Source organism: Lissotriton vulgaris, unplaced genomic scaffold (genome assembly GCF_964263255.1).
Source record: "Lissotriton vulgaris unplaced genomic scaffold, aLisVul1.2 SCAFFOLD_703, whole genome shotgun sequence".
Taxonomy (NCBI): domain Eukaryota; kingdom Metazoa; phylum Chordata; class Amphibia; order Caudata; family Salamandridae; genus Lissotriton; species Lissotriton vulgaris.
Window position 1 is genome coordinate 265191 of NW_028254574.1, and position 23713 is coordinate 288903.

The 23713-nt window shown below is 46.0% G+C and overlaps 1 protein-coding gene across 1 annotated transcript in view; it reads left to right on the forward strand.

The window, feature by feature from the left end:
• The window catches only part of LOC147659504 (fatty acyl-CoA reductase 1-like), a 501467-nt gene that overhangs the window by 193665 nt on the left and 284089 nt on the right, over positions 1 to 23713 (forward strand). Inside the window, exon 2 of the mRNA XM_086951690.1 lies at positions 9620 to 9854. Within this exon, the coding sequence (XP_086807816.1) occupies positions 9666 to 9854 (189 nt within the window). The 5' untranslated portion in view covers positions 9620 to 9665. The remainder of the gene's footprint in view (positions 1 to 9619; positions 9855 to 23713) is intronic.

A 23713-nucleotide genomic window follows, 5' to 3' on the forward strand; every position in this document is an offset into this window, starting at 1 on the left:
CAAGTAATACATTTCAAGTTAGCAACATCAGCCATTGTCCCAAAGTGTTCTTGCACAGACTCCCCGTCCGGGTCCCCACAAAGAAAAAACATCAATCCTCCCAGCGCTGTCGGCGGCCATTTTCCCCAACCAGAACCAAACCCCCCAAAAACCAACAAAACCCCCTCCCAACCACCCCAGAACAGGACCCAAACTGCACCATCTAGATCCCATCCAAACTTCTACGGAGAACAACCCCAAAAACCCCACTAGTCCTACGGTCGCCACCGTAGGAAGGCCTTATGGGCCAGGTGCGGGCTGAGCGGAGGCAGTGGGCCCTCGTCGCCCAGGCTACCAGGACTATAATAAGCTCCCCGTGTCAAAATCTTTCGGGGCAAGAGTAGAAGCCTCCCAACCCTCCCTCTTCCATTGTCAGCAATAAAGAACGGCAGCCGCCTCCCCCCTGCCGGGCCCCCACCCAAAACAAGGCAACCTATCCCATTACCCTTGTCCGTCCAAAAGGTCCTCCACCGATTTCGGTGTGATCACCGGTGTGTGGGTACTGTCTGCCACTGAGTCTTCCGAGTCCGATGGTGCCCCCTGAGCACCCGGGTTTTCCTCCTCCTCTTCGACGTCTTCGCCCCTTGCTCCCGACAGTTCCGACAGAACTTCCAGCACTCCCCTCCGCTCAGATGATGTCTCCGCTGTCGAGGGTCCTCCCGTGCGGCCGCGGCGGTTCCTGACCCTTTTAGATCGCCTCCTTTGTTCCGGCTCCTCCGCCTGATGGGTCGAGGCGTTGTAACCATCCTTCCCTGTTCGGTACAGGTCGAGCCAGTCACAGGCCTCCTCCGGGGTGTCGAAGAACTGGGTTTTGTCGTCGACAATGACTCGGAGCCTCGCGGGAAATAGGAGTGAATATTGGATGCCCTCACTCCTGAGTTCACGCTTAACCGCCGGGAAGGAGAACCGCTTGCGCTGCGTCTCGTAGGTATAGTCAGGGAAGATATTCACCTGGCTGTTTGCAACCTGGAACGGGCCATTGTGTCTGGCGGCATTTAGGATCAGGTCTCTGTCCCGGAAATGTAGCAACCGCGCCACCACCGGCCTCGGGGCTCGTCCCTGCTGTGGGGGCCGCGCTGGAACTCTGTGGGCCCGTTCTAGAGTGTAAAAGGAGGACAGGCCCTCCGGGACCACTGTGTCTCGGAGCCAGGTCTCCAGGTAGCGCACCATATCGCCTTCCTCAACCTTTTCCGGCAGGCCCACTACCCGAATGTTATTCCTCCTGTTCCGGCCTTCCGCATCCTCCGCCCTCCGTTCGAGGGTCTCGATTCGGGACATGGCATCCTTTATCGTCGCAGCCAGGGTTCTCTGCGCCGGTTCGATAGTCTTCACCGTGCTCTCCACCTCCTTGACCCGGTCCGAGAGTTTACCGTGGTCTGCCCTAAGGAGGCCCAGGCCAGTCGCCACCTGGGCAATGTCCTGTTGTAAGGCCGACCGAGTCGCCTCTATGGCTTCCAGTACACGGTCGAATTGTTGCTGGAGTGGTGCGCCACCAGGTCTTTTAGGATCTCCATGTTCTTCCTTGTCCTGGGCCTCAGAGTCCGAGGTGGCCTGGCTGGATCCCTTGGCTCCTTTAGGTTTCCCCATGCTGCCAGGGGCTCTCCGCAAAGGTCCCGGAGTAGTCGCCTCCGTGTGCAAGTGTCCAGCACGACTTTCCCGGGGTTTCGCCCTCCAGTCCGGAATGGGCGATCTCCTTCTCCAGAGCCTGTGGAGACTCCGCCGTTTCGGCTCACGCCACCGCCACGGCGTCCGAGGGCACCGATGAGGGGGCGGAGACACCCGTCTCCGAGTCGGGCAGGCCCGTTCACCCACTATAGCTCCGGGGGGAGGGCCACCAACTCCCCCGGTTGTCCTGTGGCGCCCGAGTGTCGCGCCATCCATGTAGTTGGGGTGGCCAGGAACTCGCAGCTAGTTGCGGAGTTGCGGTGCCGACCACTGCCTAGAACTGAGTGCACCGTGCCCGGTGCCCTCTAACGCGTGGGCACCCGCCCGGTCGTCTAAACGAGTATGGTCCCGCTGTAGAGGGTCCGAACCAGCCAATGTCCAATGTCTAAGACAACTGAGGCTGGTGAAGCCGGGTGCCGGGCGACACCCGCGAGACCTCCTCAACTCCGTAGGTTCGATCAAGGGGACAAAGGGGTCCGGGCGCCATATTGGGTCGCACTCCGCCACTCCGCAAACTTCGGCATTTCTTCAAAGCCACCTCCGTCCAAACTCCACCAGGGCCTTCGGGAGGGTGTCGTCGCCTCGCTCAACCGAATGCGGGGTCTGGGGTGCCCCTCAGCCTCCGATGTTCAGGATAATTCCGGGCTCAGTCCCGGAGCCGAGCTCTCAGGCGACCATCGCCATCGGCGCCCAAGCCACGCCCCCCACACACATTATTCATGTACCCTCACCGGCTACACACCCAACCATACACAACATACACTTGGAATGTTAGTGCCAGCAATTTGATGAATGCACAGAGGTTGAACTTAAGCTGAATAGGCCAGTAGGCCTTCACTCTATTGACACAGATAAAAAGGTCTAGTCACATCTATGAATTGACAAAGGTGGTATGCTGCTACCACCGCTCTATATGCTAAACCCATGACGAGCAATAGTTCACTGTCTGCCGATAAGACTAAGCTTGGAAGATCCACCCACCTCTGATCAAATGTGCAGGATCTCACAAATGTCAAGGGACAGACCTCGAACTCTAGAGCAGAGTGACGCCAAGGTAAAATGCAGAATACTAGATACAGGCAGACAGTTACTACGGTAAGGGGAAATGCAAGTGTACACCATGCAAGGGACATTCCCAGCAGTACACATCTAGCTCAAGAGCAATGGAGCAATGAACAGGGGGCTTAGCCCCAGAAGGTGAAAATTACGAAGCAATGGTGAAGGGTAGACTATTGTGTCAAGGGTTGTGCTCTGTGCAGTTGAATGCTGCGTATATTTGCTCATCCGTACACGTCCTCTGTGAGAATGGTTCATGCTTAGTATATTGTTCTTTGTCACTGATTCAAATGTAAATACTGCTACCCCATTTCAACTCCAGCAGTGTGGTCTTATGATAGTATTGAACCAACTCATGCCTTTCATACTCCTTGTTCAATCACTTGCAATCTGGGTATATGACCCGCTGCAAAGAATTTCACTCTGTGGAAGTACCTGTTATTCGTCCCCAAGAGCCATCATAACAGATGTCAAAGTTCCTCTAAACTTTCCTCAGTCAATCCACAACCTTATAATGCATCTACAACCTTATATCTAAATCGACCCAACTGCACAGTGCCCTCTCTGGTGCTGCCCTTCTTATGGAATACATCTGACTTTCTTGGTAGTTCATTTTTCTCACCCGACAAGCTTACACAATTCTTTCCTATCTTCGTATTTTGGGTTCCCTTCAAGACTTCATACTGGGTGCACTTCTCAGTATAAAGAATATTATCAATTTTCTGATTTTCATGACTCGCATCCCAGGGTCCAGAGTCATTGAGCGTGAAGGGTGAGTGTATGTAACTCTATTCGTAATTGAATGAGCACCAGTGAGATGAGTATGGTTGTGTGTCAGCAGCTGTGAGTGGGAGTGAAAGAGTATGAGTTAGAATGAGTGAGGGGAGCAGAGTGAATGTGAGAGGGAGTATGCTGAATGTTAGAGAGTGTGAGTGAGTAAGAGTGTGTTTGCATATTTTATGATTGTAAACCTTCCCCTGGCCTTGGCATACTCAATATAATTCTGGGCTTATGGCGGCACTCTAGGTAACATGCTGGCGCCGGCATACTAGAGATCATGCTTGGCATAAGGAAATGTGCCCATGCAGTCCCTGACATACTAGAAGTAAATCTTGGACATGGGGCCCCTGTGGAAACATGCATGTATTTCCATCCTAGAGGAAATTCTTCGCATGGGGCACCCATGGTAAAAATACTGGTGTGGGCACGCTGAAGGTAATTCTTTGCCTCAGAGGGGGCAGTCATGGCATATTGGGGCAAAGGGAGCTGATTGGGGGAGGCAAACCATGACACAATGCTGGCTCTGAAATACTGGAGGTACTTTTGGATATATGGGTCACCCTTGGTATATGGGCAGTATCAATGTCAACATTCTGGTGCTGGATTACTGTATGTAATTCTTGGCCTAAGCGGGTACTGATAACCAAATGATGGCATTGGCCCTATGAAGGTTGTTCTTATCATAGGCGGAACATATGGGCCAGATTTTGGGGAAAAATGGGGTGAAGTCATTGCAAGTATTTATCTTTCAGAGATCACTAGATGCAACTGGTTTTAATTCAGACAGAAATGGGCAACTACCTCAAATATATACTTTGGGAGATAGGGGGTTGGAGTCAATCATGTCCAATCATTTATTTTAATTTGAGCCTAGCAGCGGGAGTTGAGGCCTGCACTGGAATAGATTGATCCCACACTTTTTATGGAGGTGCAGAACATATAGGCCCTTTTACAAGGGAAGAGGGGATACGGCATCAGTATTTCCTATCTGAGAAGCAACGATGTTGCGGCTATTGGGACTTCCAGGGATTTCATCTGTCTTCTTCAAGGTTGCCTCTACGTAGGTGGGGATAACGTGTTCGTCTTTGTTTCTGTACTGATTTTCACTTGATATGCCATTTACCATTCCCCGTTTGCTGGCCCCTTCATCAGGCAAAATGTCCAGTTCAGAAATGTATACTAAGCATGGTAATCCCATGGTAACAGAAGTGACCAGATGCACTGGATATTACCGGGCAGGTATATTTGTGCCCGAACAGGTTGTTTTCACAGTGATACACTGTAAACTGTGGGTAGATGTGCATCAGGCCGACCTATAGTGTGCAGTATTGTGAGAACAAAATGCTAACCTGGTTCAGTTTCCTATCACACGATCTATTTTTCATGAGGTTGTTTTTAATAAAAACGAATCTTTTGGCATTCGGCCAAGCTAGGATATTACAAGAGGAGAGGATGATTGTGCTCAGTCTCTCGGGATCAGGTTTAGTTAATGAGATTCATTGAGATAAAAGTGGCTCATTACTATAACATGTCATTTGCTTTCAAGGACCGGATTCGTTCCTAAATAGGGGCATAGCTATCAGAGGTGCAGCAGCACCTGGACACAGAGGTGCAAGGGGCCCATTTGAGTCATAATAGTCAATGTTGTTTTACTTCCAAACCAGGGGATGGGACCACAAGTATGCTTGCATTGGGACCCAAGTTAACAACTCAGTTGACCGGGAATGCCATTTTGGAGCCAAAAGAACCATTTCCCACCTTGACCAACTTGCACCAAACTTGGAGGAATCACCCACCAAATGTCAACCCTTGAGCAAGTCAAATTTGAAGCCGATTGGTTGAGTGGCTCAAAAGTTGTCATTCGCTTCCAAACGCCTCACTTATTTATTTAACAAGGTATTTCCCATTGCTGACTTTGGGAGCAAATAACTCCTAGACCATTGACTGACTCAACACCAAATTTATAATGGCATGGAGTCTTGCCATAATTTCTTGTGGTTTTGTGAATTTTCTTTCAGATATTTTGGAGATAAGTAAAAAAGCGAATGGCCAGTGTACATGAACGAGTACAATATATATTCCGTAATGCTCACTACCTCTGGACGTTTATGAAGAATGTCATGGAGGAAAGTTTCCCCTGGCTCCTATTAAAAACCCACCCACCTCGGCCACAGGCACAGGTTAAATCTGTCCCTTTATTATACATTACCAGGGCAGAGGCCGTTAGCCAACTCCTTTATTGCACCGCATTACCCAAGTGAAGTGTAGTATTTGGTCACCCTGCCCACCTTGTCCAGGGATGGCTGGTAATATTTTACCTCTTCTCTCCCCAGCCTTTTCATAGCGTAAGTGGAGATGGTTTAACCACCCACGCCTTGACTCACAATCAAAGGAGGCAGGATGTCTGAAGCCAATCAACAAGCAAACTCCCCTAAATCTTAATGTAAACCTAAACTGTAATATAGCACCCACATTTTACACAATTCTTACACACCTCATAAACACACCCCTCCCTTTTCCAGAAACAGCGGGCTGAATATTAAATCGACAAACCCTCTTGCACTGTCGACGAGCAGGATGATTCTATAACAGTACTCCCTCACCAGGGAGTCCCCTGCAGTCGAAGAACACTAGCTCAATTGTGGTGCCTCGTTTTAAAAGGCAACGCAAGGGTGGCTCTTCCTTTACCGTTAAGACGGCGGGCGGGCTATTGAACCATCTACCTGATCATCTGAGGTCAATTAAAGATGAAGCTAGATTTAGGAAGGAGTTGAAAATACTCCATTTCAGACCATACTGATGACAGGATGCTGGTGATTCTCTGCTCTGCTCCATCTTCTGTTGGCTTAAAGCGACATTCTTCAGAGTAGCCGTGTGCTATATAAGCACTTTTCATGACTTCACACCCCATCTTGCCCAAGGGCAGGGTGTGGTGAATATTGGTGCTTCCCCTTCTTGTCCAAGTGCAAGAAAATCTATTTAAAGCAAGTTTTGAAAAACACCATGGTGTAGCTGACAGCTTCTCCAGTCCCATGTTTGCCTTCCTCTTGCGTGTCCTCCATCATCTTGCGGGCCTCGGAGGAGCAGTGGCAGCTGACATCTACCACTGTCTCCAGAGACAGCTGCTCCTCTGTGGGCCGCTGTATCTTGCAGGTTTCCCTTCAAACCATGTTTTTAGTTGCATTCTTCTTATTGCTCACATAACCTCTCTCTCTGTAACCTCTCGTACTTAAAATCTCAACTTTGCATGCCCTCATCCCTCCCTAACACACCTAGCTTACTACCTCTTCCCCCCTATCTTTACCCTGGCCATCATCTTCTCTACAAAACTACACTGTAAGATCTCTTCTTAGCTTGTTTGGCTCCAAGAGTGGCCCTACCATCCTCCCCTTTCGTCACAACTAACCAAACAAACCTGGGATCTTTAAACACCAATAATCTAAGTCCTCATAAGCACAAGATGTCTGAACTTGAATCACTTGGACATCTATGATTGGATCCTAGACTCTCTTCCAGACCTGATCTCTTTCACTGAACCTTGAATAAACCGTAACCTAGCACCAATTCTACATGAAGCTAAACTCACTCCTCCTGAGTAATCACTCCTCAATGAAGGTTAGGTCAGTTGGGTAAATTCTGTGCCAGACTTTGAAACTGAGGGGCAGGTTTACAATCCCCTGCGCCACCAGCACAACACTTTTTGTGACGTACTTGAGGCGCATTTCACTTCTCCATATTGACAAGGAGAGGAAAAGCCACCGTGCATGACTTTTCCTTTCCTTGTAAATATGGCCACTTCACATGCAGCGCTTTGCGTGGAAAGGGGGTCTCATGGGTGTTGCTGTGGGTGTACCCATGAAACACCCATGGAACGAGACACATGTTCAGCTTTACAAGGAATCGTAAATCTGGAAATGCGTGTCAATGGTACTCCTCCCCAGGGGAGGGGTAGAGAGGTGCAACAAGGAGTAATGTTTTCACTTTTCCTTGTTTTTTCCTCTTTCAAAGTGCGCTGCATTCTACAGCCCGCATTGAAAGAGGAAAATGCCTGTAGTGATTGTTTTTGTGCAGGAAGGTGCCCCTTCCTGCACAAAAACAATCTCCCCATGACTCGGGCATCATGGTGCAAGGGTGACTGCGCCGGCGCATGGCTGCAGTTTGTGCGCCAGCGCAGGGGAGAGCACAGGAATGCACCATATTATTGTTAATATGTCTCATTTCTGTGCTTCGAAAGTGCGCAGCGTGGCGCAGCCAAAGGGCTTGTGTTGCCACACTGCGGCACATCCTTGTAGATATGCCCCTGAAAGAGGCTTATTTACAAGCCCCCTGTGCCGCCGGTATGTCACGTTTAATATGGGGAAAAGTGATGCACCGGCGGCGCAAGGGGTTTGTAAATAAGCCCCAGAATTTTTTCTTTCTAGCAATCATGTGCCTGCCCACTGCTATCTCCTAGTGGAGAGCTGCACGCGCAAACACAAAGTACCTGTGGAACTCATCTGATGGTCCAAGACTATAATTAACACGTTTTTTTAGGAACCGACTAAAACAACTAATAAGCTGCGCTGGCTTTTGACCTCTTGTTACCATAACAACAAACAAGGTGCTAATCATTAAAGCCTTTGTTCGTGCCTTCAAGAATAACAGAAAAATTGAGGTTCCAGTAACAATAGCACATATTTCATCTTATAGAAAAACAAAATGCCTCATCCAATTCAAAAGAAAGACCGGTTTCAGTAATCTCAGGAGGGTGAGCTCCGGCTCCAAACCTTTTTGCACGCTGTAGGTTCCAGGCACATTTTTAAGTGCATTTGCTTTGGACAAACGTATTATTTAAGTGACAATTGAAATGGTGCTGTATGGTATATATAGGTTTCATGGCTATCCAATGTGTGTCACAGCGTAAAAAGCAGCCGGCTTTTCTACCACATTTTGTATAACCCTGGGTTTAGTATTACGCTACGCTCGTGGAGCGTGCGTAGTTTGCGCTACTACGCACTACACAAATTGCACATAGCACAGTGTAAAAAGGCGTAGCGGGCATTTTTTGTTTGCTCGCAGTCCTCCGCGTCAAGTTGGCCTCCGCGAGGGAGAAATATCAACATCCCGGCGAGACTTTTTCCTTGTTTGCGATCAGCAACATCAAGTTGCCGATCGTGAGCGTGGAAAATAAATCTCCCTGCGAGATTATCAACGCGGGGAGGTCAGGTTTCTCATTGCGAGTGGTCACGTATGCTCGCGACCGCTCGCGATGAGAAACTACAAGTCTGCGTTGATAAAAGCTGCCGCTTGAGTACAAATCTACTCGAGCAGCAGAAAATGGCGGCTTGCACTGTGCAAGATGCTGTTTGCAATGATTGCACAGTGCGGACAAGCATCCAGCACTGTGCAATCTGTGCGAACAGCCTTTTCCCCACCGCACTACGCAGTTCGCGTAGCTATGTGTAGCGTGCATAGTGCGAAGTGCTCTTGGCGTAGCTACCCGTAGCGCTACTACACAAACTACGCCAATGGGTTAATCGTGTAGCCTTAACTGATACCTTTCTAGACTCGGGCTGCAATTATTTAGATACTATTCGCAGCACTCTCCTGTGGGCCGGATTTACATTTTTGGAAGGCTTGAAAGGGCGTTTCCCACCGTTCATAGTAATAAATTAGGTGGACTATTTTACAGGCAAGGTGTTTTGTTTAAAATGTCCACCCTGCTTCCCTATACGTTGACACATTTGTAACCAGATATGTTGTAACTGTTCCTTTTTGCACCTCTCAGTCCTACGCTATAGTACCTTTCTTTTGCACCTCAGTGGATAAAAGTATACTTGCAGTTGCATGACTTTTAATGCGATAATATACAAGAGTCCAATTGACATTGGTGATCAAGTGATCCAGTGAGGTCATGGATTATATGTAATGTCCCTTTTTTTACTCCTTCTCAAAATGTATTCAACAAAGCTGATGTTCCAAAAAGATGCTATCAGCAGTTATGAACTCTAAAAGGTAGTGCAAACTTGCTTGCATGGTTTTTCTTCTGAACTGCTCTGGCCACAATGCAATGTTTGAACACGCTTCTTCTCCTTCTCAGGACCTCCTACAAGAAGACCTCAGGGCCCGGGGAGAGAGGCATCGCCATGTCGTCTGTTGCGGCTTATTATGGCGGCAAGGTGGTCCTCGTTACAGGTGCCACTGGTTTCATGGGCAAAGTGCTGGTGGAGAAGCTGCTGCGGGCCTGTCCAGATGTGGGGGCTGTTTTCATTCTTGTAAGACCTAAAGCTGGACAGTCTATAGAGGAGAGGGTGACGGACATGTTAAGTTGCAAGGTAAGATCATGTTGTAACCATCAGCCACATTAGAGAATTCTGAGCTCTGCAAACAGTGTGGTAAAGGCTGTTCCATGAAAACAACTCACCCACTCACCAGTGCTGCTGGGGGTTGAGGTCTTGAAGCATTTACTGTGCACCTAAGAACAAACTGTCACGTAAGAAAGTGCGGCTAAATATGCAGATTCCTTACGCTAATAGCAAGTCAATTAATGACACTCAGAATAATTTGGGGAGATTAATTTCCAGGTAATTAATTACATATATGTCAGATAATATATTTTTTATTATTTCTAAAAATATTTTGGATTATTAAATATACCAGGCTGTTTTCTGAACTCGATTGGCCCCTGTTGTTCCTTCCCTTAATCTAATCCATCCCCACTTCCTTTTACTTTTAACTCTCCCCTTACCCTATTTTCTACATACATCGTTGAATTTACACTTACTAACTTGTATGCTGTCTGATTTTTTTTTTAATCCTATATTTTTCTCATGCCATTTTTTCTTTGATTATTTGTATCTCAAGATTTTATCTGAAATTAAGTGATTGTTGGCAGGCCCTTTCAACAAACTTGCGGTGTGTTTTTTTTTTTTACGACTCATTGACATGCCTTGTATTATGTATGGCTAGCAATGAGGCAAAGATAGAACATTGTTCCTTGCATAATCATACAGAAGCCACAATATTTCTGCTTACTCTGGTTGGAAACAGATTTTTATAAGCGGAAATAGTTTTTATTCCTTATTAAACGCACTCTTACTTTGAAGGTTGGCTAGAACTGCAGTGGAAACTTTTAAATGTCGGCGGTAACATTGTAACAGCTTTACCATGATGACTCAAACCCATGTTGCTGTTCAGAGGACCGCCTCTTCTTCTTTAGCGACAGAGTTTTGGATTTACCACCCAGAGGTAAAGGGATGCAATCTTGCATACGGTTGTCTGGAGGTTATGGGCTCCCTTGTGTGCTTCTGTAAATGGGATAATATGAGGTCATAATTAATGGCCACACATTGGCAACAACGTGCTATTAATTGGAACATTAATTGCAAGTGGGTACAATGCTCCGGCTGAGCGAACAGACCTGAGCAGCGCTCCTCGAACAAGCCCCCGGGATTGTTCTAGAAGTCTTCAGAGCATCGCTCCGCGTCTTTGTCCCACATATCACAGATGCTCTGCCGCAAAGCTTAATTGATGTTGGTGCACAGTGACACTTGGCTCCTGATTGGACTAAAATCCGCCTGCAGTGCATTTCCTTATAAAAGTAGAAAGTGCTATTATACAGAATGAATATTTAAAATATAAAGCACCACCCATGCGCAGTACCCCGAACAGTGATTATTAAACGTACCTACCCTCATAAATTGTCCCGAGAGAGCGAGTGGGCCTGACTTCCCCCAAGGAGGAGGTTTGGGGGAAAGGGGGTACTCTCCTTTATAACATTTCGAGAAACAAAGTGGAAAAACAGTGAATTTAACCTTATAGGGGCTTATTTACAAGAGGCGTGCGCTGCTGGAGTGTCACTTTTTTGCCACTCCATTGGTGCAAACCTCTCAATCGTACCTATGAGGCGACGCAAAGCCACCCTGCATGGCCTCAGAGGAATGGAGTAAGGCGAGGCCGCGCAAAGCGCGGCGTTGCCTTACTGTGCATCAAGGAGGCGTTCCATGTGTGCTGCGGTGGTGGTTCGCATTCAACACCCATGGATTCTGGTGCTGCCCCAGATTTACAAAATCACGTCAACCTGGGGCAGCACCAAAACGATGCGACTCCCCAGGGTAGCTGATTTCATTCCTCCTGTTTCCTCCATTCTGTAGTGCACATAGAAAGAGGAAAAAACCTCTCTGGATTGTTTTTGTTCAGGTAGGTGCCCCCTCCTCTACAAAAACAACGCTGCCACCAAGGCAGATGCACTTGAACCATGGTGTAAGGGTGCCTGCATTAGCGCTAAGCATCAAATTGTGCGCCAGCGCTGGCTGAAAACAGATATATATATATATATATATCAAGAGAACAACCAAATTACACAAGCACCCTCTTCAAAGTCCATTTATCTATGAACATAACTGTAGGATAGTGGTATTATTTCCAAGGTTATTACACCAACATCAATCAATGGTTCAATGGCAATTCAAAGTATGGATCCAAAACCAAATCTTGTGCACAAGATTTGGTTTTGGATCCATACTTTGAATTGCCAATGAACCATTGATTGATGTTGGTGTAATAACCTTGGAAATAATACCACTATCCTACAGTTATGTTCATAGATAAATGGACTTTGAAGAGGGTGCTTGTGTAATTTGGTTGTTCTCTTGATTCTTGGTAGTTGCATTTAGTTGCATTGCTCAAACACCCCTGGTGGTGGGTGTCTTATCAAGTTCTCAGTGCACCTCTTTTTGATACCTCACGTATTACGTACCCAGGGAGAATAACTTCAACAGTAGGTGCGGACGTTTTCTCTGAAGAGAAACACTACCGCCAATTTCTTTGTATAAATATATATATATATATATGTCATGCCCAGCTAACCCTCAACTACCTGAGCACATAACATCAACGATGTAGAATCAAAAGAGAAACGGTATTTAAGGGATTAATAAAAAAAAAACATTTATTTTAACTCTGAGTACAATTAATTACCCTGCTTCTTCCAATTTATTATTTATCACAAATACTTATCTATTCTTTCAGCTTGTGTGCGTTTCAAGTGATGGGAAAAAAATGGACACTAAAGTCACAACAGCTTGCTACATATACAGTGATAAAATATATACACAATATACCCATCTCTTCATGGACATATAAATCACACTCATATATATGATACATTACATATCTACAATATATACAACATATATCACATACAACATATACAAATATCACACAATCAAGGAAAAAATTAATTCCCCTATTGCGAACAAAACAAACAGAGCATACACTCTTGATTCAGAGTAATACACTTTAAGGAAGTCCCTAAAGCGCTTGAAGGATAACAACTCAAAAATGTATAGACTAGCGCTTAATTCCTTTTATACAACTCTAAATGGGGGGACTCCTTAATGAATGTCGACGCAGGCGCTGTCGCGTTTCAGCCAGAGATTCCTTTAGGCTTCATCAGGACAGGGGATTCTGTATTTCTGAATGGATTGCGCGTTCTCAACAAAGAGGCACTCACTCAAGACGCTAGCAGGAACATATCCCACTGCCGTCTGGCCACCAATGGCCAGAGGGCCCTTGTAACGCTGTATTCCACTCGCAGAAAAGTGGATAGTGTATGCAGCACAATCAAAGAAAAACTTGCGAGGATACAAACAGTCGGTATCTTCAACCTCACGGTCCCGTCACAGACACTCTATCAATCCACTGTACGCCAAAGTTTTCCAAAACAGTGGCGCAAAGGTCAGAAATGCACTGTATCTCGTAAATACGGTGCATTATTGCCCTTCCAAATTGGCTTAAGGCAGTGCCGCAAAAAAGACTTGTGGCGTTGCCCTACGCCAATTTTATGTAAATGAGATCCATAGTTGTAAGTATAAATGCTGAAAAGCCACTGTCTTTATTGGCTGATTTGAAGAGACACTTAGGCGATGTTCCAATAGTTTCATACTTTGCGAAGCAAGCCAAACTCGCTACAGGGGTCTGGAAAAGCAAGTTTATCTCCAAAAACACGTTTGAGAAGATCGTGGTAAAATTACATGTTTTCTCTACAGTTTCCCTGAAATGGTTAAAAGCCCATACGTTTTTTTAATCTCATTATCCAATTTGACATGACCTGCAATTATTAGGTCCAGCTAGCCAAGGCATCTGTTTAAAAGACCTGTTATTACAAATTGCTATTTTTAAAAAAATATACATAGTGTGATTGGCCACACTGAGAGGAGTATAACTTTTGCTATTGGCTATTTGATATATCATTCAAACTTCTAGCAAGTGACTAAGAAACTGTTTTACATATGAAAAGTACAATTATGCATCACACTGTCACATGAAATTCTTTATCACCTATACTAATTTCATTAAGAAAGAAATCCTTTTTGCTAAATTTTACCCTAGCATTGGCGAAGCCGATAGGTCTGAGTGTAACCTGCAAAAGAGCATTTGCGAATGAAAACGTGTCAACTGCATTTGTGCATTCAAATGTTTGCATGATTTAGCACATTAATTAAAGCCAGACCTTTACACAATGCTTGTTTTACAAAATGCGCATAGCCTCGTTCTACGTTCGTTGCATTTTTCAGTCCTGCTTCTTTCAAACCGATTTTCTGTTACATATTTATAGTGGGAAGTTTTTTATAAGAGGCAATGTGGCAACATGAATTCATGCGGATCTCTGACGATAGTCAACAGATTTTACCGGTTTAGGTACTAGATCAACCACTCTAGTCCCAGGGATCAGACGGGTTCAGAAGGAAACCAGATCCCATTGCCTATGCCAATTATACAGCATAAGGCCTCAGACAACAGTATTAGACCTATATTACGTCATAAAAAGCTATATCAAAACAGATATTACTGTTCATTTTGGGGTGGAGTGTGCCTTATACACTATGTTTCAGGGAAGAGTGTGTTTTCGTTTTGGTATGGTTGGTTACAAATTAATGGTGTGTACAGTGAGTACCTGCGTAGTGTTGCGTTTAGACTGCTGTGAGCCACGAGGAGTATTTTCAGGTGTCGTGAGTGGCGTGTGAGTGGCAAGTGTTGTATTATTGTGCACCTACAGGGTGGTGTGCATTTATGGCTTGTTGTTTTTGGGGTCAGGAGGGCTCTGTACAGTTTATTATATAGGAGGAGTTGTTTTTCAAATTTGTTTACTTGGCTTGCATGTGTGGCTGTGTGTTGGGAGTTATAAACTTCTTTACTCATATTTTTTATGAAGTGTACCCTGCCTCTTTTATGGTTCTGGGATTATGAATGTATCCCAGTTATGGTTCACGGGGAGAGTTGTACCCCATTACAGTTTAGAGTATGTTCTTTAAAATTTAAGGGTACCTCATTAGTATTTGGGGACGGAGCAGTGGCTACTCCAAGGTGCAGTTCACGGGGAGGGTTGTACCCCGTTACGGAGCAAAGTTGACTCCATTAAGTTTGTGTTTGTGTTTCCCAAGGAAAGGGGATGGGACTTGGGACTAGTTGTGTTTGGGATGTGTTGTCGTTGACTTGTGTTTGTAACTGTTTGGGATGTGTTTGTTCTCCATCTGTGGAATGGATGCTATGTGTACTTTCATATGGATGTGTACACACAAGCTAATTTTATTTATTGTATTTCCATCTTGTTGATTTCCCTAAAGAAAGGAGATGTGTTATATTTAGCCTGTCTTCTTTCTACCTCTGGGGATTTCACATGATGTCACCACTAGAACCTTGGGTGACATCATGGAGTGTTTGTGGCTTAGCCTGGTGACAACTGGCAGTTGGAACCAGGCAGGCTGAGTGGCAAGCTAGTCACTCCTGGTGGGTCTTCTCTGTAACTTAACTTACCATCTTGAAGACTTGAATAAAGTAACCTACATGATACCAGGCTCCAGCTTCTATTTACAAAATTTTTCACATGGGTCATTAAATAACCAGTGTAGCAGGAAACCTTTATATACACACTGGATTTGCAAAAACACCAGAGAACTCATAATTCCGGCCCCACACCAATGCAATTAACATAACACTCCTAATGAGGGCCTAAGAGCAGAAATGTCACCTTAAAGTCAATATCTGATTCTGCTGGAGGAATGAAGAAAGCTGGTGGCTGAAAAGATTTGACTGGATAAACAAGCTACTGGTGATATGAGGTCAGTAGGAAAACAGAGTATGTTAGTGTTTCTCCCACAGATCTCTCAGACACAGACAGATACACACACCAATTAAAAACGAAGACACTGAGAATTGGACACAGCTAGCGTGATATTAACAGAAGTTGGCCGAGCGCCACTGAATGCCTACACCCTCCTGAGGCACAGCCGGGAGATAGCTTTCTGCGAATTTTGCACATGTAGATCTTTTTAAAATTTAATTGTTTTAAACTTGCCCATTACCTGTCTGTCTCCTGCCTGAAAAGCATCCCCAGCAGCGGTTCTACACTGAGAGGGAGAGCTCGTGGGAGTCTTGGCAGGCGCCATTGGCCACGCGGAATCGAGGGACACGCCCACCTCGAGGCCACGCCCCCTCCTCGCCCTATAATAATGTGCTTGTACCGGAAGCGCAGCAGACGAGCGCAGCGGACGCGACGATTGCGCGCCAAAGGCGCGCATAAGGCTAGCTCGTCCGCGCCGGGCCTAGGGCTAGTCCCCTTGCACCTCAATCCTCAGACCCCATATGTTACAGTGCTGAGACCCTGCATAGTCTTAGGGCACCTACCAGCAACTGCTGTCGACACAGCTACCAAGCCGACACCTTGCTGTCTGCCTGTCCCAAATGTAACACCTCCCTGAAACCCAAAATAGCTACTGAACTGCTATACGACTTCCGCATGTTCCTGTTGAACTACCGCTCCCTCCCTAAACATAGGGTCGAAATTGCTCTTCTAATAGAGGAACACTCACCGGATATATTGTTCCTAACAGAAACGTGGTTAACCCCTGACGCTGAGCCAGCGATCATAGACGCCCTCCTACCAGGCTTCCAAATCTCTCGACAAGACCGGCCTAAAGGGAGAGGAGGAGGCCTGGCGATAATTCACAAAGAACCGCTTCATTGCCGAGTAGTACCCGAAACCATTCCGGACTGTGAAAGCCTTACCTTTAACGTTGAACTTTCACCCAACAGATGCCTCTCTGGCACGCTCATTTACCGCCCCCCTCGCCCCCCGAACCAGTTCCACGTCAGCCTACCCTCCAGTGTAGCTGAACGTCTCAATCTCACATCGAACTTCACCGTGCTAGGTGATTTTAACTTTCACTTCGACTCCGTTTCAGATCACACTGCCATGACTTACCCACCCACGTCAAGGGTCATCTGCTGGACCCGGTTTTTAGCAACTGTCCCGGTCTTCTAACCAGTCCACCTATCCCCTTGCCCTGGACTGACCACTTTCTGATCCCCATCAGCTGGTCTGCGCCTAAACCCCCTGAACTGACACCTACCACGAGACTCATAAGAGCCTGGTCCCACTTAGCAGTTGATAACTGGACTAACACACTTGCTGAGAACCCTCCTCTGATTAAAGACAACCCCGGCCTAGCAAACCAGGCTTATGCTAACTGGATCACTCAGTCCTTAGACATCGCTCTTTCTAAAAAAAAAATCACGCTTAAACGTCTCCACAAAACTGCCCCATGGTACACTGAGGATCTTAAGGACAAGAAACGACGTTGCAGGCAATCAGAAAGACGCTGGCGATCTGATTACTCCACAGACAAAAAAACCCTTTATCGAGAAGCCATCAGTGAATACAAAACACTGATAAAAGCGGCTCAAGCCACATACTTCTCTGAGAAAATTCTGCTTGCCAAATCCAAACCCAAGGAAATCTTCCAAATCATTAAAATATTGACTAAACACCCCCCCCTGCGTGCAGGCAGACAAGTCCATCACCCACTGTAATAACGTCACCGAGTTCTTTCATCAGAAAATAAGTGCCATCTACTCTGCTTTTCCCCCGAACAATCTCACTCCCTCGCCCTCCCCCCTCCATCCCACGGTCTCCAGTCAACACTTACCCACATTGACTCACTTCCTTCCGCTAGATCTCGCCACTCTTGAACCCTTAGCACGGAATGTAAAATCTGGTTCCCCCAATGACCCAGCCCCGCCAGACATAATAATGGCAGCATCGCAGATCACTCTGCCCCTTATTAAGGAGGTTCTAAATGCCTCTATTTCATCTTTCACGGTCCCTACCGCATGGAAGCAGGCCATGGTCAGAGCCCTATTGAAAAAGCCCAATCTGGACTGAGCAACTATCGCCCCATTTCCCTGCTCCCATGGCTCAGCAAGATACTGGAGAAACACATAAACAAACAACTTATAACTTTTTTGGAAGATCACCATCTACTGGACCCTACCCAGACGGGCTTTAGACCTAAACATGGGACCGAGACCGCCCTCCTCATAGTCACTGAGGAGGCTAGAAAAATCCTGGATCAAGGCGGAATAGTGGCAGTGACCCTCCTTGACCTCATTGCGTCCTTCGACACGGTCAGCCATGACACTCTGCTGCACCGTATGTCCCAGGTCGGGATTGGGGACAAAGCCTGGTCTTGGTTCCAATCCTTCTTAGAGGACAGATCCTTCCGTGTGTTTGAAGGCGAGTCTGTCTCCACCAGCAGACCTTTGAAATGTGGAGTCCCTCAGGGATCATCTCTAAGCCCTGCACTTTTTAACCTGTACATGAGACCACTGGCTGATGTTGTCCGCCCGTATGGGATTAAGATCATCTCATATGCGGACGACACGCAGCTGGTGGTCTCCTTAACACAGGAAGCTAAACCATCTGCACCAGGCGGGCTTAGAGAGTGCCTTGAGGAAGTGAAGACCTGGATGTCCCTATCGTCTTTAAAACTGAACGGGGACAAAACTGAGCTGATGCTTTTGGCCCCCCAGACCTCAACATCCCCCCTTCTCTGTGGCCGCCCAGTTTGGGTTCCCCGCCAACTCCCAAAAACAGCATCAAGAGAATCGGAGTCTGGCTGGACAGTTCCCTGCCTTTAATGTACAATCTACAAAACTCTCAGCCACATGCTTTGGCATCATGAAGATGCTAAAAAAAATCCTCCCTCTCCTTCCTTTGGATGCCAAACAAACAGCCATACAAGGTCTAATTGAGTCACGACTTGATTTTAGTAATGTACTCTACCTTGGCGCCCCTGAATCCACTCTGAGAAGGCTTCAGATAGTCCAGAATTGTGCAGCACGTATTCTACTCGACCTTCCCCGTAGACAGTCAGTGAGGGACGGATTGGTAACCCTACATTGGCTACCGGTGCGCTAGAGAGTCCTGTTCAAAGCTATGTGCATAGCACATCAGGACTTCTGGAACACTGGCCCCAAAATTACTCGGGACTTAATCACTCACTACACGCCCAACAGAAGCCTCCGCACCAGTCCGACCTTCCTTGCAAAGGCCCCCAGAATAAAAAGATCTAGATCCGGAGGCAGGACGTTTTCTTATAATGGCGCCAAGGGCTGGAACGCCCTCCCGCTACACCTCAGAGCTAACCCCAATCTCTCGACCTTCCGCAAACAGCTGAAAACTTTTCTATTTCATCCAGTCTAGTTAACTTCTACTCTTTCTCTCCACCTGGGCCCCGTGCGGGGACAAGGTATTTCCAGCGCTTGGACGCCTCCGGGCAGCAATTCGCGCTCTACAAATGTACATCCTATCCTATCCTCTCGGGGAGGGCTATACACCGGAAAAGCCTGACATATGCACACCCTTGACAAATGGGGAGAATACAAAATGGAGTGATGCCAGCAAACGGGAAGTCTGTGGGCAAGCTGTACGCCCACAAACAGCTACAGCATGTCTCGGTTCTAGGCAGCACATTCACATCGTCTAGTGCTGAGATCTAAAAATGACCACATAGTGAAGTAATACTGCTTTGACATATGCTGCATGTCACATAGTTTATCTTTTCTTGACAAAATATTTAGTCAACTCTGCTGCATAATTTGGTCATGTCCTGCCGCATAATTCCATCGGCCCTTTCTATATATTTTTCATTAAACAACACTGACCCTTTCACAAGTGAAGCCTCGAAAGTCCACAACGACCAAGCGATGAGGAAAAGGTATTGGCGGTCTGAATGCAGACAAGTACAGTAAATACACACTGCTCCTCAAACCAGTTTCTATTTTATCGAGCAGCGCTAAAAACAGTGATTTTTTAATCTTTCCATCCATTTATGGAAGGGGAAGTCTAATCTGCAGACTTGGGTCCATGTGATTCCAGGACCAAGGCATACTAGAAAAGCGCTTGCATAGACAGCTGGTCGAACAGCACAGAGGGTTTAGTGCTTACTGCAGCGACATGCATGTAACTTGCAGATCTCGGGCGTAATGTCGCCAGGAGTGTCTCCGCCTTTCAGTCTGTACAACTGATATAATCTAACACAGAAGTTGATATACTACTAATTACTAAAAATATGATTCAAATTAGGGTGTGAGGACATAGACGACTCTCGCAAGGAACAGTTCACGGGCTGTAGGGGCTTAAGAAATGCACGTTTCGTCACTGTTTCTAATTTTAGGATACCATCGGCCCCAGTAGCACTTTAGGGTAAGAGCGTGAGCCACGTGACACACTAATAAAGCACAATAAAACACTAAAAGTACTCGGAGGAAAGCAATAAGGAAGAAGTGCTCCCTTCACGAGCCAATATCAACATTTTATAAAGCGCTTACTAACGCAGTCTTGCATCTTTATACTGCTGTAAAACTCAGGTGGCAATGAACGCATGGGAAGTAATTTTACTATGTCATAAAGTTGACAGCCTATGTCGCCCTCACTAATCAAACATGACTTGCACTGCAAGCACAGAGCTCAGCCGCAGGCACATAGTAGTGCCATCGGTAAGCCTCTGCCCACAACCTCCCCATAACCAAATGACACACAGACAAGTATGTTGGGATGAAGAAGTTGCAGGTTTATTTGTAGTACAAATGACAGAATGGGTTAACTGACAGGCGACCCCCTACACCCCGCAACCCCTTGTTGCAGGGCACCTGAAGTTGAGCCAAAGAAGCAGACACCAGCGGCCATAGCCCGGTGTGGTACCTGGGAGGAATTCCTCCCACCGGCGGACCTATCGTCCACCCACCCCACCCTCCGGACAAGGGAGAGTTAACTCAACCTTCTCCATCCAGGCGGGGCTTTATCGGCAAGCCCCCGGTTGCTCAGGCTTACAACCGCCCTAAGGACTAACGGGGCGCCGTCGAAACCAAGTCCCCAAGAAGGGCCCCTTGGATTATGGAAGACTCAGTATGGTGCGTTTCGCACTGGGGCTTCAGGTCTTGTTCCTGCGCCTGTCCTGTATGGGGATCGCCTTGTAACTCCTCCTGCAACCTAGAAAACATAATAAAATACACTGTTAATAACCCCCCCCTCCCCACTTCCCCCCCTTTTCAGCGGGTGAGCGGCAGGGAGGGGAGCTGAAGAGCGCGGGCCTCGCGTCCGGGGGGATGGGAGTGGAGGCTGGGAGGCCTAATGACCCTCCAGCTGGGGAGGAGCAGCCTACGGAGTGACTGACTAGTGAGGCGGGCAGCAGCAGAGAGGACGCGAGGTGGGAGGGGCTATCAATATATATTGTCCCAAGGGGGACGGACTTTCCCTTAGTTGTACACGCCCCCCCCACCTCCCTCCACCGGAATGGGCGGTCGGCTCCCCACGCCCTCCTATGGGGGTCTGCCCTCCTATGGGAGTCCCTTGCAGGGACCGCGGGCATCCTGCATTAACACACTAAACTGATATAGCTACATTACACTGCTGGCACAATGTACACCTTGGAAGGCCAGCAGTATATAAATCCCTAAAGTGAAAAGCTGTTTAAGTCTGCATGTCCTTGTGAACAAAGGACCACTGCCTACGCACTCCCTACTTTATACTCACAACTTCTAAACATATCACGGCTGCAGTAAAAAAACGCTCACTTCAGCCCATGGCATTATGGGCCATACGAGCCCAGCACTCCTGCTTCATACAATCTGCGGTCACCGACGAGCAAGAAATTAAGCCAATCGTAAGAGAGCAGTGAAACGGAATTGGCAGGATTGCAGCCATTCTAGCTTTTATTCAAAAGCAATTCATTAATGCCTTTTCACACTTGGAGTCAAAACTTTAAGGCCACAATAACATTCACTGTTGAAAATAAATTCTAGGTTTTTTGTAATGATATGCAAGTGCTTTGTGGGCTTTTAAGTTGATCCATTTTGAGACACAATTTATCCTGAAAGTGAATAAAAAGTAACTTGTCCACCCCAAAGTTATTGGGTGTTCTGTGTTGTTGACCAACAAACACCTCTGAAGTTTATTGTCGCCACCATCTGTGTATTTTGAAAAGTTGCCGCCAACACAGCCTGTGACAGAGTACAATGCAGCATTCCTCACAGCAGCTGGAGGGCGGCAAAGAGGGGAAGACAAGTTTTGTAAAAGCATCAGCGACAAAGAAAGGAAAATGGGAGAAACAATTGTGATTGTCTCTTAAGACAACAGTGCTCGTAATCTGTGGTGGGACCAGTCACCCATTCCAAAAATAAAAATGTAGTCCCTAAACAATGCATACAAAATGACCGCTGCGCATGTTAACAGAAGTTGGCTGGTGCTCTCAGGGAGGGCTAAACACCGTAAAAGGCATGATGTCTAGATGCCCTTGACAAATGGGGAGAACACAAAATGGAGTGACGTTGATGTTAGCAAATGGGAAACCTGTGCGAAGACTGTAAACCCACAAACAGATACAGCATGTCTCGAGTGAGACAGCGCATGCGCACCCTCTAGCTTAGGATTGTCTATAACCAATTTGATTTTTACTATTTGTCCATAAATTCTTGGAAATCCTATTTCATAACTTTGTTGAGAGCAGAAAGAAGTTGTAGGATTGTGCTTTCAAAACTACATTATGGATTAGTCCTTTGAGGGACTGAAATGCACACAAAAGTCAGATATAGTTGGTTGAAACAGAAAGCCACAGATATTTTCCAAAAGACAGTTCCATGGATAATGTCAGGATTCGATCAGAATTTGACATCTCCTGTGTTTGCTCGTAGTGTTTTGGTTTGGAAATATTCTTCCACAGTCCTGCTGCAGGGCACACAAAAATACTGTGAATTTTGTTTACCATCTGTCTTCCGTCAGACCTTTGACACATACATTTGTGTTTAATATAAATATAGTGTAATGCAAAGACTGCATGAGGCTGTGTCCGCAATGCATTGCAATAGAAGCAAGAAGGTGGACACTTGTGCTCTTTCAATAGAATTTAGAGGGCGAACAAAACATTGAGATACATGAAATATCAGGTCATAGAAAACACCCAAGAGAAATACTGTTATTATTAACATAGTTTCTGAAGCGACATATTTAGGTATTAAGTTAACCACCCCAATTATTAATATTCCTAATATTCCTAAAATTAATTACAATCCAGTATTAAAAAAAGCTAATTCTACGTTAGAACGTATTGACCATCTACATTTATCATTATATGGGAGGAACAACGTTTTAAAAATGCTAATCTTGCCAAAATTCTTATATTTATTTAGAACAGTGCCACTTGAATTCCCGATAGACTTTTTTAAACAAACAGAAAAAATGATAGGGAGATTCTTATGGGGCTATAAGGGCAATCGAAGAGCCTACAAAAAAATGATCTTACCAAAGGCTAGAGGAGGATGGGCTACCCCACATCTTTTGTTTTATTATTTGGTAGCTGTATTACAATACGTATCCCCTTTAATTGTTGGTAATTAATCCCCGATATCATTTGCACATACCCCTATGAATTTGCATTAGGAATTAATGCTAGAGGGCACCTTCTAAAAATAATAGAACCTAGCTACTACAAAAAACAAAATTTAGGATTGTAACTGCAGCATATAAAACATGGAAAATTATCAGAAAACTTGTTGGGATCCCAAAACCATTGAGGTATACTCCACTAAACTCATCACAATGTTGTCCCTCCATATTTAGAGATTCTACTATGAACAGATGGATTAATCACGGTATTACTTATCAGGGTGATTTATGGACAGAGAATCGCATATCTTCATTCTCTGAACTCCAAACTAAATTTAATCTCACGAGATACGATTATTTTAAATATATGCAGATATTTAGTTTTTTTAAATCATCATTATCTCAAGATCAACAAGATCTCCAAAAGATCCCAGTGATTGAGTCTTTTTTTTAAAAGGAAGATAGGTTATT